The sequence below is a fragment of the Pagrus pagrus genome (genome assembly GCF_965226575.1).
Source record: "Pagrus pagrus genome assembly, chromosome: 3".
In the NCBI taxonomy this organism is placed as follows: Eukaryota; Metazoa; Chordata; class Actinopteri; order Spariformes; family Sparidae; genus Pagrus; species Pagrus pagrus.
The window spans coordinates 28406371-28427360 of record NC_140187.1 but is presented as its reverse complement, the minus strand read 5'-3'; the positions used below and the strand labels follow the sequence as shown (position 1 = coordinate 28427360).

Here is a 20990-nt window from a genome sequence, read left to right as displayed (position 1 = left end):
TGGCCATATTGTGGTTTCAGTAATATTTCAATCAATTGTGCAGCCCTGCTCTGCACTAATAAATAAAGAAATAATTAAAAATATTCATCAGAATTTTTAATGCATTTTAAATGTAAATATTACTATTAAGATGTGTGATTTAATTTAAAATCCACCAAACAGTGAAGATGATAAACCTTCCTCAGAGACAGCCTTAAGCTCTGGGTCCACTCTATGTATGTAATTAGAAATTTTGAAAGGGGGAAAAAAAAAAATTGCAGGCAAACTAACTGATATGTAAAAAGCAGACTGGTACAGGAATGCCTGTTTAACTTGTTTTATTGTGGTAATTTACATTAGGGACTGTCATCCTGCCAGAGAGCTTTTAAAAGTGGCTTCATTTGAAGTCCAGAAAGTGACACATGCCAACGTTCATAGTCTCTCTCGATGTCAATTCCCCCGTATCCCCTGCTCCCGTGTCCAGACACTCCTCTCAAGGCTGCATTAGGGCCATTTGAATATTTCATTTCCTATTAATTATGCACTGTGACTCTCCATGTCATTAGAAGAAATAAAGTGGAATGTAACAAAGGATGAAAAGAAGCAGGGCACATGTCTCCTATGAACAGAGAAATTCCAAAGCTGCTCACGTAGGCCACCCTTCATTGAAAATTCAGTCCGTGCCAGTTAAATTGAAGTTGAAACGTCTTTACCTATTATTTTCCTCTTTGAAATTTAGTAAGATGTCCTGAAATGTTTACCAGTTTCATTTTCCGACCTACTTAATTAAATGGGCATTTATTTGACTCAAACAAATGGAAAAGCCCAGAAGAAGTCTGAATTGATTTTAGCGAAAAAAGGGGGTTATTGCCCACGCTTTCTTTAAATATGCCTTTTTAATTTCTTTTTCCGCCACAATAATTAACTCCGAGTGCTGAATGTATATCACGGTCATTTTGAAAAATGTATTATCAAAACACAATAGGAGGAGCTGAAGTGGAGGGGGGTGAGAGAAGAGACCACGTTTCCCATAAAGATTTAAATCATTCACCTCAAGGTTGAAAACACCACAGCTGAACAGAAACCTTCACTTTCCAAGCAGAGCGCTATCAATTTTCCGTCCCTTCACATGTGTCTGTTTTCTGAGTGTCCGCGTGCTGTTTAACGCACAAATGTGTTGTCTGTACATAAAGCAACGGCGTCAAAATTTATTGGGCTATCAGGACGCCAGCGCTGCCTTCACAGGTTGACTCTGGCTATTTTTGATTTGCAGTAAATGACAGAAAAAGTGCATTTGAAAAAGGCAGTCGCATTACACACCTCTCTCCCCGTCTGCCGGCGCCACTGTGTGCACACAGACATGCCTGGTGACAGTGACCTACATGGTCACCGAAGATGTGATATAATTTATGATATATATAATATATTGGATCCATTAGCGAGCATAATGAAGTAGTGAAATGAAAGGGTATTTGTGAAATCAGTTCAAACATCCTGCTCGGATTATGATTAAATGATTAATGAAATGCCCCTGCATAAGCATTTTCAAACAGTAATTCATGCGGCGGCTGATAAAATTCCTCCAATCATATTTCCTTCACTCGTGAACCTTATCTCTACCATTTTATATAAATCACAGAAAAAAAGCCCCGTCTGCTACCCGGCGAGCTACTTATTTAGATTAGTTATAAACGTACAGGAAAAGAGAACATCTTCCCTGTATAAAATAATCACGCATAATTATAGCCATAATTCAAGTTTGTGACAGATCCCATCTCCTCGTCCTGTTGTCCTCGGCATTTGGTCTGGCTTTTATTTGAATTCTCTTAATTTTAATGACACAATTAGCAGAAAAAACACAAAAGGGGCAAATTCAAGAATGCACAATGGAGCTGGAAGGAGCAGAAATGACACGAGGGCACCTGTGCATAATTTAGCAAAGGAGTCCAACCTGAAATTCTTCAATCACTCTTCTTATCTGTGAGCTGTAGTTGCAGCAGACATGACTGCCATGAAATATTGAGTGTCATTCTTGTATGTTAAAAGAGGTACTTCTTCTGGTTCTGTGTGTAATCTTTGCAAAATGTTGCTAGTTTCATATTGAAGATCTGCATAATATTTACCTTCAAGTTAGCACATATTCTCTTTGCATTGTGCTCCATTACCGGGTTGCGTCATTAAACCGGACATCACAGGACTTTTGTTTCTTTTACATCTAAGCAGCTGCAGAAGGCGAAATCAAACTGACATCAGCTTTTTTTTGTCCGTTCTCTGCTTTTTGTTTTCCAGGCATCTTAACAATGAGCACGCCCTGGATGACAGGAGCACGGCCCAGTGTCGGGTGCAAATGCAGGTCGTACAACAGCTGGAGCTGCAGGTATTGTCTCTGCGCTTGTTTTGGCCCAAATATTTATGTGTCTTCTTCTCCTGACACTTCCTCAGTGTCTGCCCAGCCCCTCCCTGTCCGTCTGATATCAGCCACAGGGTCACTCGTGGAGGGGGGGCCGCAGAATGAAATAATTTTGTACATTTGCAAGTAATCAGTCATTAAAAATGTGTTATGTATGCATGACAGCCAGGAAAAGATATATGAAGGGGCCCGGGGCTAAGAAGAGAAGATAATTACATTTTGAATTTTACTGGGTTTTAAAGTTATTTATGACTTTTAACTGTTTAGCACCAACAATAAAACACTTAGTGAAATGACTCGGCAGTGTACTGTGGCTAGGCGCTCAGCGTTGACTTAAAGAAAAAACATCCCACTGGAGAAAACTTTTGATAACGAGTGGATCTTAATATGTGTCATCTTTCACTGTCTTTTTCTGCGAGAGAAAAAAAAAATCTGCATGTGTACATTAAGAATGCGCTTATGAAAAAAGACATGGTTCAATGTCATCCCATTAGGGGGGCAGTATAATGGCCAGTGTGTCATATGCGTGTGTGACGACGGTGGGTTAAATGGCGAACATGACCACTGTGCTGATGTGAGGTTGCACTTATTTATTATTATAAAATCAATCATTCCATTAAACTGTATTTTATTAATTAGCAGGATCAAATGCAATATATTCCAGATTTCTCTGCGGTTCACATCACACCCCGAATAATGAGTACGAAACACTCGTGGTTTACAGGATGTTAAACTTCAACAATGAGAGTTCAGTTGCTCGAACATTACACCACACCAGCGTCCTGTTATTTCCACTCTGGTGGTGTGTTATCCAGAGGGATGGCGTGAAGGTTTATCAGACGCACACTTCCTCTGCATGCAGCCTATCACCATGATTTAAGCTGGCAGCTAAGACAGCACTGAGTTTTAGACAGGTAGAAAGGGCCCGGGCTTGTTATTGGCAATGAGACGCAGTATCTTTTAACCTTGAACTGGAGACAGTAGTTAGATTGCCTGAAGTGTAGGATTGTTGACAGCTTCCAAAAACATTTTGAAAACAAATAATTAGACGAGTCTCGGGAGCAAAAAGATCGATTTGTTTCGCTGATTGTAAAAGGTGCCTTCACTGTTTGGAATTAACTAAACTAGAGAAATAGATTTTTTTTTTTCTCCTTTTTGTTCATAAAAAATGTAACGTCTTCTCTTTCCTCATCACAGCTAGCGAAAGACAAAGAGCGTCTGCAAGCGATGATGACGCACCTTCATGTCAAGTCCACGGAGCCCAAAGCCACCCCACAGCCGGTGAGCAGCGACCCCGTCATACGTCTCCCTGTCTCTCTCTCTCCTGTCCCTCCCCCAGCCTTTTGTTTGTCTTAATTGGCACACATGTATTCATTAATCCCTTCCTCCATCTTCTTATTTATGTGCTAAATAAAAACAGCTGTTCTCTTGTGGGAGGCAGTAAATATTGTTTGGACCACATCTGCTGACATCTGAGATTCAATTTGGGTGTCTGTGATGAACTGGATGCTCACTCTGTAACAGCCTCAGACACAGAGAACCAGAGCCGGTTTGGGCAGATGGAAAAGAGATAGAAATACAGTAATAACATCAGGCATTGTATTTTATAAACAGATAAGATATAACATTTATTTTTAGCGATTTTAAAAGAAGAGTTGAAAAATACTTTCCTGCCACGTAAAATTAAATATATAAGAAATCATTCTAATGGATGTAGCTGTAGAAGATTGTAAAAATGAAACCGTATTACATGATGAAACAATTGAAGCAATATATTAAAATTGTGATATTTCAATTAGGGGCTGATTAATATGTAGATGTAGATGTAGATATTTTGTGCTGTTTTTTAAAGAAACATTCAGATGATAGTAACACCTGCTGATTTTAATATTGATTTTCTATGATAGCTAACGCTTCCCTCAGGACATTTCAATCCTCATTTTAGGTAAAACAAATTGTCAGGAATTATCCTCAGCCATCTTTAAAAGTAATTAGTAGAATTAGAACTGAACAGAAAAAATTCATTTTAGCCAAACATTCAGACGGAAAAGTGAAAGTTGTTACATCAGTTTTTATTTGTAAGCATCTTTTTACGTTACATTAAGTTGTAGTTTCTACTTCTACGTGTCTTTAGCTGAGTTTGGCGTAAAAGTCGACAACAGAATGAAGAGTGAACAAAGGTCATTTTGTTTAAATTAATATCTTGCAGGGTGAATAAAGAAAAAAAATGTCAAACTGGTAATTCACCAATATTTTCTGTAGCTGATCAGCTGAAAGTGTGAGTAAATGTTACAGCAGATCAATTTATTATCGTCTTGACACATTCCAGACATCATGCTTATCACTCTTAATATATGCCATGCCATAAAGCCTCCTGCCTAATCCCTATCCTATAGGGGCAAGGGCTTAACATATGGCATTTAAGTGTCTGCGCTGTTTTGTCATGTTTAAGAAGGGGCCTCGGCACCATATTTCAGTCTGTATGACAGTCCATTCAGAGAGCCAAATGTGCAAAGATCATTTTACTGCAGGGCGTGAATGTGAAATCACGCACACAGGCGCACACAATGTACATGCAGGAGCCTCGTCTCTCAGCGCACCGTGCAGCTTGGATCATTTATTTACAGTCAGAGAGGTGGCTATTGACGTGCAGATGCTGCGTGTGCGCTCCACGCAGCGCAGCCCGTCAACATAAAGCGCCTGGAGATGTCGAACGACAATAGGCTGTCTGTAAAAGCTGCGCCTGTGTCACACACACTGATTGTGTAGATTAGAGTGCAAAACGAGGGCTCTGACACAGGGACATTTGTATATGAAAAGTGGTAGGGGCGGCAGATAGCATCTTGAGTTCACTACCTCTCCTCTCTCCCCGGGGCCTGTGAGAATGGCTGTGTCAGAGCTCAGCGTTAACACTCTCAAGGGGGCACGCTGGGATTTTTATTCAAATAAATAGACTCCCATTCTCAGAGCCACTTTGCCTGCTGCGAGCCGCTATGAAACGCTATGATAAATATGTCTGGCTTCGGCTGGGTGAGTGCTGGACTTACACAGGTCAGGGTCCCATGGCCCCTCTGAGGCTTTAGTGAGATTGCAGATCAGAGGTGGCCCTCTGAGTAGCTGCAGAATGAAAGTATTGTCAGAGCTGACTGGAGATGCAGCCACTCTGAGGAAACAATTGTGTTCCTCCTGTAATTGCTAGTTATGCTTTTCTGCTGTTCTGTGCTGTTGCATATAATAAAGGCATGTGTAAGTGGCCGGCTGTCACAGCAGAGCAGCTCAGATGAATTTGCTGGTTTACATTTAGTTATAATTAAAGACAAACAAAGTGATACTGTGCATGCACGACGTCAAATGAATAGGACTCATTTTATTCTTCTGAGGTGGGTGGGCGGGCGGGTGTGGGGGGGGATCAAAACAAAATGTGCCACATTAGCAATGCCTGTTCCTGCGTGTGTGTGTGTGCGTGTTTGTATTTGCCTCTGAGTGTGTGGGTGGGTGTCTGCACTCGGTGTCACTAAGCATTCTTGTCAGAAATCTGACCTTTTACGCCATACATAATTAAGGAGGGACTTTTTGTTTATTTTCTTTAGCAGCTTGCCGAGTCAAAGCCAGTATAATTAGATCACCAATTACCATTTAATTAATTTCAGTCTGAAGTCTCATTTTGTCTAGGCACTGGAGTGAGCCCAAATGGTGAGGCAAACAAAGGCAAGGCTATTACCAGCCTGTCTGGCCTATTGTTGAAGCCTCTCTGTGTTTATTGCCAGGGAATATGGATGAAACATGAAACAAAGCCTGCTAATCCACAGGAAGAGAAGTCAACACCGCAGCCCCGTTCTATTGATAGCATTGTGTCAGAAACACGCGAACCCCAGTGTGATTTATTTTGCTCGTGATTTAGAATAACACGTCTTGTGCTGCTGTTGGTGAGGATGTAGTGTACATTTGTACATCCCAGCAGTAATCCAAATTATTTGGGCAGACTCTGCCAAAAAGCCAGAGTTCAGCCTCCAAAACATAAACAGACATTGTGAGGACTTGGACACATGTCTGTCTCTAATTTTGGTGAGAGCAGTTTGAAACTTAATCATTTGCTAATGTTTAATTTTGGGAAGAAATAAAAAAGTGTGAATTAATAATTAAAACGAAATGACAGTGCCAGTGTCAGCAGTCAATTCGGGGGGGCTTGGATTGCAATGATTAGTCGATTATTCAATTAGTTGGTCGCAAGAAAATGAATCGCCAACTATTTTGATAATCCATTAATCATGTAATCAAGCTGGTTCCAGCTTATTAAATGTACGGATTTGCTGCTTTTTTCTTGTAAATGTAGAGACTTCGGTTTTGGACTGTTGGTGAGACAAAGACGTCAATCTGAAGATGTTACTTTGTGCTCAGAGAAATTGTGACAGGCATTTTTCATCACTTTTATACATTTTATAGCCTAAAGATTGATTCATTCATTATGAAAATAATCATTTGATTAATTGATAATGAAAAAAAAAAATACCTTAGTTGCAGCCCTATAATTTGTGCTGGTAATAATAATAATAATTGTGTCTGAACAGGATCTGTGTTGCTGTGTACAGTCAGATGTCTGTTCACGTTTAACTGTCATCATCATCTGACCCCTTGTAATCAACCAATGACGTCACACATGAGATGTGTCTCCTGTCTCCATTTCTCTCTCTGTATTTTCTCTTCTCTCTCTTTCTCACAGTCTGAAGTCATGTTTAATTTGGAAACTGGCCTCCTTCGGCAAATTAGCAATTAGAACAATTTTGTTGGAATATGTATCTGTGTCATTAGTTTTCCTGCCAATTAATAGCTGGAGCAGGGGGTCAGGCTAGAATTTTCCACTTGACTGCTGCTCCAGTACGGAGGCTTGGCACTTGGCTCAGAGCCGCCGCAGCTGCTGGAAGCTATGCTATACCTTTGGAGCACTTGCCATAATTAGTTTACCTTGTAGCCATTATTACTTAAATCCTCCTTCTCCTCCGCCCGCCCAGCCCATTCACACACACGTGCAGTCCTCAGCGGTAAAAACCAAATATCCTCTACTTGAAAATACTGAGGCTGTCATTGCTGCGGCCATCGTGGCCCTGATGATGGAGGTCAGTCAGATACAGTAGTTAATCATCAGATCACCTCCATAAGCAGCGCCTAATTAGAGTCCTCACAATACAATTTCAGCTCGTAATTAGCCCAGATTGGCTTCTTCCTCTGGCTGCCTTATTAGCGGGGATGCTCAGCGGTAGGTGAGAATCACACTGTCATTTTTCAGAGCTATTCGGGCCCATCTTCCCTCACTCTGCTCAACCCTCACTAGCAACCGTGCTGTTGTCCCAGAGTGGGTGGAGGAGGTGGGGGCGTGTTGTCCAAACAGGACAAGAGGGACAAAAGATTTAACAAAAGGCGATGAAACAGAAAGCTGGGAACGGGCCCGACGTGACAGAGAGGGAGGGAGGAGAGAGCAGAGCGTGAAGAAAGGAGGAGGTGGAGGAGCCGGCCTCCAGGGTTGTTTTCCAAACATTTAGCAAACGCTCATGGATCATCTCAGGGCCCGCCTGCAATTAGAGAGGAGATACGCATAGCCAATGAGGCGTCTGAGACACATGGGTAATTAGAGGTCTAACTGTGCCCCTCTCTCTCTGTCTCTCTGTCCTTCCTCCCCTCAGCTCAACCTGGTGTCCAACGTCACATTGTCCAAATCGGCCCCAGAGGCCTCTCCTCCTCTGAGCCTGCCACAGACCCCCACCACACCCACGGCACCCCTCACACCCCTGTCCCAGACCCACTCCGTCATCACAGCCAACAGCCTCCACAGCATGGGCCCCATGCGACGGCGCTACTCAGAAAAGTACAACATGCCCATCTCTCCAGGTACACACATGCACAAACCGCACACTCATCTCTGTGACTGACACGCAAACCTTACATACTGTGTCTGTATATACACACAATTATGTAATCATGCTATAATTTGTGTTATCAGCCCCTGATGGCACATTACTGTTGACACCCAATCATTTTGTTCCGTGTTGACACAGTTTGTGTTTGTTCCCTGTGTGCAGATCTCAGTCAGAACAAAGAGTTTTACATGAATGCAGATGTTAGACCGCCGTTCACGTACGCCTCATTAATAAGACAGGTAAGAACTCTGCCAATGTTTTTTTCTTTTATGCGTCTACATTTAGGAAAAGCCCTAAACGTCCTTCACAGTGCCTAGCCAAAGCAAGAAATCCAGCAGATATACACTCCGCTATTGACAAGGTCACAAACTACATTTGTTCCACTTATTTCTCTCTTCCTTCGTTGTTAAATTTCCAATACAGTTTAGACAGAGGAACACATTAACCATCTCGGAATGAGTGCAAGAATGCGTACGGGATTTCAAAAAACAGCCACATACGACAATTGCATTTGATTAAGCATTTCAGTGGCTGTGATTATTACCAAATTCATTTCACACAACAGTAGGGATGAACCTGTTTTAAGATGGCCACTCAATTATTGCTGGGCCGCAGTAATCTGGGATCTCAGGAATTAATCTGAGCCGGCCATAATTGCCGCCCTGTAATCTGCCTGAGAAATGTTTTCGCTTGCCCTTCATTTACACCCACAAAAGAAAATATATTCAAATCTGCCGTTTTGAATGAAAAGTGCAGAAGACTTCGGAAAACACTTCACGTGGACAATTTCTCTGCTGTTGTCTGTGTTCTTGTCGAGAGAACACACACAAACCTGCATGCCTCTTGTGAATTATTGATTGCTTTGTGAAGGGAGCAAAATTGTGAATGTTTGTTTCTGTCACTGTTCCTCATGCAGGCAATCCTCGAATCTCCAGAAAAGCAGCTAACACTAAACGAAATCTACAACTGGTTCACACGAATGTTTGCATATTTTAGGCGCAACGCAGCGACGTGGAAGGTAATTTTGCTTGTTCCTGCTGACTTCTTTAAACCAGATGGAGACATTGAGTTGATGTTAAGGAGAATTAAATGATAGCCAGGCATTATACCTTTATAAATGAACCCCTCTCCTGACACATAACAATACTTCACTTATTCTGTCCAAATGAACCACCCATTAAACAAACATATGAACCGCAGAGAAAAACCAAGGAGAGGAATATGTGCATTTTTTTGTAAAAAAAGAAAAAAAAAGGGAACGAGAGAGAAGAAAAGTGAAAAAGAAATCTCCCAGTAATATGTGGGGATGTTCTGGTGGTGGGTGGCATTAGTTTAACATAGCAGAGCTCTGCCAGTGACTCCTGGCTGAGCCTCGCACACTCACTTCAGAAGGGAACACTCTGTTTTTCACCAGGCCACAAACACACACATGCTTGTACTTCAGTACTTGTGAGGATCCTCAGTGACATAATGCATTCCCCCTTACCCAAACTTTAACCATCACGACTGGATGCCTCACCCTATCCCAACCCAAGTCTTAACCTTCATACAGTCCTTTGAATTTGCGTAGACTGGCCAAAATGTCCCCACTTTCTAACATGTCCTCACTTTGTGGGTTAAAAACATGGTCCTTAATATGGAGCAAGTACAAGAAAACACAAACACACAAGACAGAACACAACACGCTGATGATGAAGTCTTTCCTCAGCCTTACCTGATATGTCACATACACACACACACATACACAATTACACTGCTCCCACACTTACTGACAGGGGGCACATTGGTGTTATAAACACTGGAGTCCATAGCTCTCTCTCTCTCTACACACACTCAGTGTACACACACACACACACACACTCAGCGTAGCTCCTGGAATGATATATGCAGGTCTACTTTCATGCCTAAATGATTTGGATTGGACGCTGGATTTGAGTTTAATTCGCTCTCTCTCCTCAGATAATGTAATAGGAAATGTTTAAATGACCTTTTCTAGTCAGTGCAGATATTATGAATAAAATGCTAGTTTCTGTATCTCACTCATTACATTCACACTGACTGAGCAGCAAAGGCAGCGTCATGAATGATAAGAACAAAGAATGTCACTAACCCTATTGCCATGGAAACCGAGAAATATTTATGTGTTGTTTAAGTAATTTGAAACTTCAGGACTTTTTTACTGCCAATAACATTCTGGTTTATTTATTGTTATCATTCAGGTTTCATCCAGTGCCTGTCAAAATATTTCTTGTTTTTCCCTATGCAGACATGTTTACTGTACTGATAGCAACCTTTTCTGTCTCTCTTTGTTTTCACACCAACTGCAGAATGCAGTCCGGCATAATCTTAGTCTTCACAAGTGTTTTGTGCGGGTAGAAAACGTAAAAGGGGCTGTGTGGACAGTCGACGAAATAGAGTTCCAAAAGAGACGGCCTCAAAAGATCAGTGGGTAGGTTCGGCCTTTTGAGCCCCGTGTCACCGTTCACTGATGGAAAGAGGCTGTTGCTGCTTCATCTCGTTGTTTGTTTGCCATTACGTCCAAGGTCCCTGCTTGCTTTGGTGTGCGCCTCCCCTCCATGCTTTTGGTGATGCTTCATAACTCACAATGGCTTTTTTTTCATTTTGGTCCTCACCCTCTGCCCTCCTCCCTGTGTCTCTGTGTGTGTCCGTCCTCTGTCTCTGTCCCGTCTATCACTGCATCTGCATCTGGCTGCCCCCGCTCCCCCCCCCTGCTGGTTTGCTTTCCCAGGGTGCCATTCGCACCAACCTTTCCCTGCATAAGTGCTTTGTGAGAGTAGAGGATGAGTTTGGGTCCTTTTGGACCGTTGATGATGAGGAGTTTAAGCGCAACCGCCACATACAGCGAGGTCGCCCTCGGAAATACGCCGCTGATGAGAACTTTGACGAACTGCTCGTACAGTAAGCACTTCCGCCTGCCCTGCAAACTCCAGAGGCCCAGCCCCACCTGCATGCCTCCTCTCCCCCTCCCTTCAATGTTGTCATCATGCTTTCTGTGTTTGGCTCGCCATCCATCATGCTCAATCAACCTGTTCTTTCCTCCCATGAAATGCAAAGTGTTTCAGATAGTTGTGTGGTATTGTCAAGTGATTGAACATCTTAGAACTATAGCCTTAATATCCACATTACTACACCAGTAAATGTGTTTAGTTCTTATACAAAGTGCATTGATTTCTCTTTATGAAATAAGATCCTGCAGCTGAGGAATGCATGCTAGGTGAGACACGAGTCTGTGGTTTGTAATTAGATTTTTCTGTTTGCAGAAGTCCAGCCTTAGTGAAGAACATTCAGACCAGCTTGGGCTATGGTCCGACCCTCTCTGCTGCCTTCCAGGTAAAAACAAAAAGTGACTTCATCTTTAGCTGCAGCACTCGGAACTTTAAAAGCTAATAAAAGTCTCTCCTCTAGTCTTTGTTTTGAAGGGGTTGTACCCGTGTGAAAAGAGTGATGGGCTACTGAGAAAGTGCTGACAACTCTCTTCCGTTTCACATTTAATGCTTCGGGCTTTGCTTTTCAGGCTTCAATGGCAGAAAACAACATACCTCTATACACTACTGCTTCCATTGGAAGTCCCACCCTCAACTCCCTGGCTAACGCCATCCGTGAGGAGATGAATGGAGCGATGGACCATGGAAACAGCAACGGCAGTGACAGCAGCCCGGGACGCTCGCCCCTGCCAGCTATGTGAGTGGCACGCACACGCTTTCTATCTGCACCACAGTCCGTGTATGAAAATAGAGGAGAGGAAAAGAGCTTCAGCCGCCGTCTCTAAAGAAATATAGACAGAAAATATTTCAATACCCACCCAAAATACTCTAAAATTACCTAATGCATGGCATCAGATGAAACAGAAACAATCAGAGGACAATAAATAAAGTGAAGAGGGGTGATATTGGAGTGGTGTGTGGGGTCATGGCCGGAGCTGCGGCTGGCCTCCCTGCAGAAAAGGAAACTCCACCTTTTGGAAGAAAGAAAAGACCGGAGCCTCTCTGTTATTCTAACAGCGAGTTTATGAACTCTCCTTCATGTGTCCTGCTGTCTGTCTGAGTCCCGCCATAATCAGCATTCCAATTCGTTCAAATATTTACAAAATGCCAGAACTCAGAGTGACAGAGCTGTTGGCTCCGAAACATGAGCCGCAACACCTTCACAAACGCCTCCGAGCTGTGGCAAGAAAAACAACACAAAAGCATAATTAGTCTGGAGGACATCATCCAAGATTCTCATGTAGGAAAGTTGCGGTCGGCCGGGAAACCGCAGCTCCCCGTTCACTTGTTGTATAGGAGTGTCTGCTAAGTTGTTTGAAGCCTAAAATAATACAGCACACGCTGCATCGTTTCCAGATGTGGGGGCAGACCACCGACGTGCGGCGCGGGTAGACTCAGGGATGGCCTCCTGAAATGTCTGAGCTTGGGGGAAATTCTGCCTGAAACAAAAAAAAAGGTGCAGTAATGAGCTCCTGGCCAAATGGAGGAAAGTGCCATCTCTAATCACTGTGAACATAGCTCTGAGCATGGCTGTGGAACAGGAAAGGCAGAGACAGGATGGGTGTGCTGGCCTAAAGGCAGCCTGCTTCTCCCTCTGCCCCTCTGCTTCTATCTTTAGGCTGATGGGGCTCACAAACTCTCGCTCCATAATTATGTCTATAAGCTTTATTCAAGCACAAAATGAGTTAAATCTGTTTTCTTTTGCTTTTAAAGAACTTTATTCTCTTATTAACAAAACATACGCGGCCTTTCATGCCTACGGATTGAGCATTAAATGTTATATACAGTAGCAGCAGCACTGGAAGTCTCTTCTTGCGCAGGGAATAAGCAATAAACTAACATGTGCAAAAAATATCCCCGTTTTAATGTGATGCTCTGACTCACACGGTGCCAAATACAAGTTCATCACCACTGTTAACTGTGTAACGACATGTGTTTTCCACATGTGCTGCTGCTGGTTGACAAGACGTAGCTTTTTAACACTGCTGAGGAAACCAGAGCACTTCTCCTAAACAGCCAGACGAGAAGCAGGTACCCAGAGACGGCTAATTATAAGCAAAGTGTAGAATCAGCATGCAGTTCAATAGCATAATAATAACAATTTCATGTCTGCCCCGCAGCCACGGAGTCAGACCCGAGGCAACGGCACTTGTGGAGTTACTTTGATGTGAAAGTGATAGAAAAGCTGACTTTACTTTTTCCCCCTTTTTATAATTTACACAAAAATATGTCGGCTCATTAGCATACAGGCGTCTCCATCACAATAGTTTGCAGATCACACAAGACGTCCTGGTGCGAATAAATCAAATGTGGGCTTTGGTGATGAAGAATGTTGCCAGTTGTCCCTTGTTGTTGTAGTAAATGAGCCCGGTGCCTCATCCTGACACCACTCTGCCTCCACTAAGGCAGCCTGGCACCGCAGGTTAGAGCGGCGAGTCCCCTGCAGCTGCTCATAATGTTTTTAAGGTTTTTTTTTTCTCTTCCTCTCTGCCACAGCCAGGCCTCCTCTCCCCCCTGCGCTTTATTCCTGCTCTGCTTCTGTAATGAGAAATTTGGCAGATCTCATCTCTTTAGTGGCTCTTTTGCCCAGGCTGTGAGCTGGAGGGGGGGGGGGGAGGAAGGGGGGGGGGGGTGGTCTCATGTTTTTGCCTTGTTTACAAGTGACAGCGTTATTATTCTCATAAGGGCTCTGTTTCTTATCACGGTGTTGTGCCGAGTGAGCCGCCGCTGCTCTCCTCGCGCGCCTTTCCTGCCAGCGCTTTTCTTCCCTTATTGACACTTGCTTGAAAATATGCATTAATTCTGGAGTTTAAAGCATGTACGCCGGTGTCTGGTCGCTGTGTTTGCTTGAAGTTGATTAATGATAGAAGCCGGCTCGGGGTCGTCCTCTGGAGACCCGCCTCGCAGGTTGTGCATGTTAACGAGCAGGAAGGGGAACACACAGCGCGCCGCTGATCCTCCGCCACCAGGAGGCTGACAACGGCAGCCCGCTCACTCGGCGCAGTCCATTCTCTCCTCTCATCATCTCACGTTGTTAATCTTCCTCATTTATCAATTCTAAGTGAATACCCTGTTGTCGGTTGCCATGAAAATAAAAAAAGCCTGCAGCTTTGCCGGGTTTGGAATACCTCAAAAGAAAGCTGAAATTATCATCAGCACCAGCGAGGCCTTCGCTCACAGTCTCATTGAAGCTAGACATTTGTTTTTGTTCCCCTGTTTCCTTCTTTATAAACAGAATCGGTTGAATTTGTGAAAGGTTATGAAAAAAAATTAAGAAAGTTAAACAACTAAAAGTAAAATTTTCCCTCCTCCTCCTCCTCCAGGCATCACATCAGCGTTAAGGAGGAACCACTGGACCCCGAAGACCACGAAGGGCCCCTCTCCCTGGTAACGACTGCCAATCACAGTCCAGATTTAGATCACCACAGAGATTACGACGACGACCAGGGCCACGACGACATGCTGTAAGGCTAGCGCCGCCCCCCCTCCCCTCTCCTCCCCCGGCCTCAGAGGCAGAGGCAGTCTGGGTGATCTGGGAGAAAACGCTCCGCAGATAACAAACACTGAACTGCAGTCTCAGCCACTGATGACAGCGCTCAAAATGTCTCCGAGTAAAACTTTTTAGTGCCATTACAATACATAGCAAGAACACACACACAAACAAAAAAAAACACACCCCCACACGTGGGATTTTTCCTTTTTCTGATTACTTTCTACTTTTGATTCAAGTAAAGCTTAAAAAAAAAAACGTGAAAACGAACTTCATTTCTACTCGTGTGTGGGATCGGACTTGTTTGGTACAGGGGGTGTCGGAGACCCCTCGCCGTGCAGCCAGGACGGACTCACACTCGGCGGACTGCAAGAGGGGTTGTGTCTCTGCCCCACCCCCACCTCCCCCACCCTCGCTCTGCCTCCCTCTCTCAGACACACACATCTGACCACAAACTCAAGAGAGAGAGGGAATGACTGACGTTTAATTTACACCGCGCGCGAGGGAGAGCGAGTGCGGACTTGTTCATTGTCACTGCCTTCGACACTTCTCATTGGTTTGATTCCATCTCGGGTGGGAGGGGATGTTTTTATTTGGGTGTATTTTTTCGTCGGGGGGTGAGAGGTTATAGATTATCAACATAATGTGTCTTTTTTTTCCATTCAGTGCTGTTGTTGATGTTGCATCTTTTGTTTGTTGTTTTATTCCTTTAAACTGATCAGACCTCATGCCCATGCTGTGGAGATTCTGTGTGGTCAGCACTTGATGATGAATGTTTATGATTTCCTTTCATGTTGTTCTGTTAAACACACACACACACACACATGAAGCAGAATGTCACATACCAAGTAGTATTTTTCTGTCATTTATTCCACGATCTTCAAAAAAAAAAAAGAAAAGTCACCACTCTGACGTGTAGCCCGCCCCTCACCCCTCTTCTTCCCTCTTCCTCCCCCATCTCTTCCTCCTCCTCCTCCTCCTCCTGCTCATGAAGTCCATTGGCAATGCACTACTCATAATGAAGGCTCTCTCCACGCATCAATGAAGTTTAATTTAAGATGCGAATGAATGACAGAGAAATCATGCAGGTTATGATTTATCCTTATGAAATTACACTTTAAAACAGCCCCTCACGGCAGAGCATGTTGAGCCGCAACAGAATTTCTGATCACTTACGAGCTCCGGGTTTTTTCAAGGAAAATGAAAATGTCAGGTGTGCACCGGCGAAAGATAATGATTTAGACCAACTAATTGTGATTCCTGAACACAACTGTCATTGTTAATCAAACGTGTCTGCCTTTTTCCACGCTGTAATTTCATTCAGTGCTTGAAGATAAACGTGCATTCCCTGTAGTTTTTTTTATTTGTATCACACGCATGGCTAGTTTAAAGTTTGTGGTGAGTGTTAATAATTGCACACCGGATGAAAAATGCTCACTTTTCTTTTTCACCGAGGGAGAAAAGACTTGCAATAAGACCTAAACATTGCACATTCCAGCATTTGACAGCCATCATAAAAGGGCCCAAACATCCATACACGCCATTTTAGGGAATGTGGAGACCTCGACGTTCAGTGTCACCCAAAAAGCCAATAGATGTAGTCCACAGCATTGAACTGAGTGGAATCCACACGTGGTTTTGTGATGCAGCGACATAAAAAATTCCGGCTTTGATAGGGAGTCAAATTTGAAAGAGACCATGAATTTCAAGACTGCAATCAACCACTTTTAATTTTTTTTATTTATTATTAGTATTATTATTATTTTAAGTTTTATTTGGCTTTTTTTTTTTTTAGTTGTTGATGTGTTTGAATATCTTGTTCTGTGACTACCAAAGATAAACTACAAAGTCGATGTTGTGTGTTCCATGCAATAGCAGATAAGGCCAAATATCTCTCCTCCATTCTCTCCCATTGGCTGCGATCGAGCCGGTGGCGGATCGAATCGAGGGAAAAAAAAAAAAAAGCTCCTCAAGCTGGTGTTTCATTCATTTTTATAAAAAAAAGATTTAAAAAAACCAAAGGGGGGTGTCTCGAACAGGGCAGCTGCAGTAAAGTTTGCAGTGACCAAAAGTGAATGGGAGGCGCTGACAGTCTGACTACATGATGACCAAATTAGGGAAACTTCTTTTGTCTTTGGGCCAGTGAGTGGAAAAGGGAGCTTTTTGGTCAGGAGCAGATTTGTGTGCAACATAAAGGGTATGTAGATAAAGGAAAAAAAATATACTGGTTAATGGGAAAAAGCTTTGCAGAGAACAATGTGAAACGGATTCTATACTTCAACTGGACCACACAATGATTCAATGTTTCTCTTCTTTTGATTCCTTTTTCTTTTGTATCCTTTGTAATGATTGTATGCCACTTTTTAGGGGGTTTAGCGTCTTTGTTAAGATTGGCAAGACTTTATGATTGTGTTTAGTTTCTGTCAACATATTACTTTTTATATTAAAAAACACTCCTGTCAACTAATAAGCTGGGTACAAGGTACTTTATGGCAGTTATTGTTATTATTATGATTATTATATTTTTTAAGTTCACCGCTCATTAATTACAAAGAGGAAAAGGGCAATCTGTGGTTTCCAGAAGATGTATTTAATATCCAGGCAGCTGTGGGATGGGTCAGTTACAGCCAGGCTAGGATCGTGAGAACAGGGCCGAGCTCATCCACAAACCTCCAGTCGCCTCGTGCGGCTGGTTTGTTTGGTATTCAAAAAGGAGGAAAAATGGCTGGTTAGATTAGAAAACATTCTCAGCATGTGTAGCTTGACATTACTAAAGATAACAGCATGAGAAAAAACCGTTTGTACGCATACCTCAGTTCAAACCTATAGGGAATGAGTCAACTAAATGAGAAAAAAATAAACATTTCACTCAGTTGCACTTAGTTGTATGTCTTGCATGTGTAGTCTGATACTGTAGAGAGAAAATGACAAAAAAAAAAAAAAAATGAAATTAGAGCTTGTTTATCTTTAAAAGGCTTCATCCTTTTCTGTTTTTGCCAAACCAATCCAAACCTCAGGCCTTTTTGTTCATCGAAATATCACCCAGCTGTGTGTGGCACCATTCATCCTGTCAAAAGTCTGTTCTCCGATGTACTGATGGGTTGTTTTAAGGGCGTTCCAATATTAGGTTGTACATACATGTCGGTATAGCCTTTTGTCTTTTCTTGTCCTCTCTTCCTCTCTCTCTCTTTTTTTTAAGATCAAAAAATACATTTGTGTTATGATGTTTGCTTTATCGCGACTGCTTTGTATTAACTATGAAATAGCTATGAGAAAAAAAACTGCTGTATGTATTGGAATAGCAAACTGTGCTGCAAATGTATTTTACTTAGTAATCCTTGCTTTAAAAAAAAAAAAAAGAAAAGAAAAAAAAATCACATCATCCACGCAGACATCTGGGTGAGCTGGGCAGGGGCAGGCCGGGGGGGAGATTATCCCCCATTTTGGATTTTAAACTGTAATATAGAAAAACAGACTTTTCTCTGTTATCATTGACCTAAGCATTTTGTACAGATTTTTTTCCCTCTTTGTGTTAAGCTGTTTTTTGATACTTCCTTTTGATGGTCCAACCACTGCCTTCTGTGGCTGTATGTTAAAGATTACTGCTCGGAGAAAAGGGCAGACAGGTATATTTCCTCTATGAGACGGAGATATCTTGCATGACTAATCCCAGGGTCACAGAGACGGGAGGGGTGGGGGATATGGTTTTAAGTGGTCAGTAATAATATAAGGGTGTATCAATCTAATGATATTTTATATGAAATTAATAGGAAAAAGAAAAAAATATGCAGTGCCAAGATGTAAAGAATATTGTTAAATGCTGTCTTTTTTCTTTTTTTGTTTGTTTGAAAATTTCATTTCACTCGCGCATCAAAGATGTGTCCTTCTCATCATCATCATCATCCATGTCATGTAGGTAAAAACCCACATTTTGTTCGGCATCAAGATATTTATATTTTTATCTCAAGGGTCATTGTAAATGAGTCAAACCAAGCACAGCAGGCAGGTCGAAGGTGAGGCGCTGCTGGAGACTTTAACGTCCTGCAAACTGCGGCCACGTGGCATCAGATCCCCCCCCCAACATCACATCACATCACACACTGGCACCCGAGCTCCAACGCCATCGTTTTCATCCATCGCCAACCATCCAGCCCGCTGTCATTCCGTCCCCCTCTTTCTCCCTCTCTCACACCACACTTTTTTTTTTTTTTTTCTTTTTTCTTACAGATGGAGGGGGAGGCAGGGAGGGAGAGGGGAGGGAGGCGGGTGTGCAGCCCAGGAGCTGTCACGGTGCTCTCATCCTGCAGCAGCTTTTCTTTTCTTTCTCTCTCTCTCTTGTTTTTTTCTTTCAAGATGTACTCTGTAGTTTCTTTTTCCTGTTATTTTTTTTTTTTTTTATAGAGAAATATTATTGCTCATCACTTCCATCAGTCTGTAACCTCCTCATCATTCCTCGTCTGTCTGATGCAGACCACTCTGTTGTAGTCAGTGGCGACGACTGACGTGAGCATTCTAAACATGCAATAAAATGCTGGTTGTTCACATCGTTTTCTCCAAGTCTCTTTTTCTGTTACTGTTTTGATTGTATCACATGTAACTGAACTCTAGTGATGACAGAATTAACAAGTCATTTAAAGTTTGAATGCATCAACGATACTTTTTATTACTTTTTGCAGCACTCATAATGCAAAAAAATTGTTTTTTTTCTTGCTATCCACTATAAGGTCAATCAGTGCATCAGCAGCTAAGTAAATATATTTCTGACTGATACAAACTCTTATTACAAGATAAATTCTCAACAGTGAGTGTTTCAGTTTTGCAGATATCACCTTTCAAACCCCCATCAGTGCTGTTTCCCTCATTATTTTGGCCTGCAGACCCGATCCACACAGACCTGTTTGTCATCTCCAAGCAGGGCTCTCATCTCAGCCTCAACCTTAAATTATATCGTAATTAAAAAGAGACAGTTAAACTGTCTTTTCCTAACAGCAATTTAGGTAACTGCATTTGATAAGCTATAAATTGTAACAGCATTAAAACTCCAGAAATAATAGCGATATGGATTTGGTGACTGGAGCTAATGCTGATGACCAGGACTTGCGTTTTTACGACGGAGGCGCAGGTCATGTTGGCCACTAAACAGGAGACAGAGATCAAGTCTAAGCACTTTTAATCTTGTGAAACAAGCAATTACAAATAGTTGCATTGATTTGTTAAAAAGCTTTAGGTGACATAAATCGTTTCTTGCTTAGCTTATTGCTGGAAAACATAAATGTCAAGTGTATTATTAATTAAGAGCTTTGAAAGACAAGATTTAATGGAAACGATATAAAATCACAAGCAATCTTTCCGCAGGCCGTATTTCACTGGGCGGTCAGGATTCATGTGTATCTGTGTTGTTGTCATGACACTGATCACAAACTGGGCAACATAAAGTTGGAGGGAACACGCGGTAATGGAAGGCGTTTGTGCTCAAAAGTCATCCAGAGCAGACGCATACGCATCAATTAATCTGAGCACAGTAACTTACAGAGAGGCATTAACATATGATATTATTATAGACCATAAAGGTGGATGAAATATTACGGGAACTGTGGGTCTCTGTGGATATATTGGCGCTGTGACATGATCAGCCAATACAGGCCCTCGTCACATAAATCTGACGTTCCTTGCAGAGCGTTGATGCACACCAGTCTGACATGATGTTGTCGTGCAATTCTGTGTTAATCATTTTCACATTTAAAAATAAACTCTTAAATGAAACAAAACAGAGTCTAAGTATGGCTCTAGTTCCTCTGATTTCTGATCAGGCTCTGTGAATTCTCTGAATCTCGCATTCATAACTCATGAGTGGTCTTTCTTTGAAGCCTCCCTCAAGCAGCTCCACTAATACTGCTGTGTTTTCCTTCAGTTCTTTATAGAATTCTCTGAACAACCAGTGGCTCAGCGACTGAGGAGCGGATGATACAGGCACCGCATGACTCATGAGCACTGACATGTCTAGAATGTGATCAACCCAATCCCAGGAATAAATGATGCCAAGGTCCGTTTCTGCGAACCACAGCTGATGCAACTTTACATTTCTTTATGTTGCAACTCATGTATGTTGTGCTCGTGGTTAGGTTTAGACACAAAAACCACTTGGTTAGGTTTGGGAAAAGATCTTGTTTTGGTTTACATGGTTCCATCAGCAT

The 20990-nt window shown here is 42.4% G+C and overlaps 1 protein-coding gene across 9 annotated transcripts in view; it reads left to right on the top strand.

Moving 5' to 3' along the window:
* Positions 1–19338, top strand: part of foxp1b (forkhead box P1b) — a 167108-nt gene extending 147770 nt beyond the window's left edge. For 8 of the 9 annotated variants that reach the window (XM_084349393.1, XM_084349395.1, XM_084349396.1 and 5 more), the window contains 9 exons: positions 2269–2356; positions 3587–3670; positions 8068–8272; positions 8464–8540; positions 9218–9319; positions 10629–10750; positions 11583–11652; positions 11837–12003; positions 14630–19338. In XM_084349393.1, coding sequence (XP_084205519.1) covers positions 2269–2356; positions 3587–3670; positions 8068–8272; positions 8464–8540; positions 9218–9319; positions 10629–10750; positions 11583–11652; positions 11837–12003; positions 14630–14774 — 1060 coding nt within the window. In that variant the 3' untranslated portion in view covers positions 14775–19338. Of the gene's footprint in view, positions 1–2268; positions 2357–3586; positions 3671–8067; positions 8273–8463; positions 8541–9217; positions 9320–10628; positions 10751–11050; positions 11184–11582; positions 11653–11836; positions 12004–14629 lie in introns of those variants that run through there. The other variant, XM_084349400.1, reaches the window with a different exon arrangement.
* The last annotated feature ends 1652 nt before the right edge of the window (positions 19339–20990 follow it).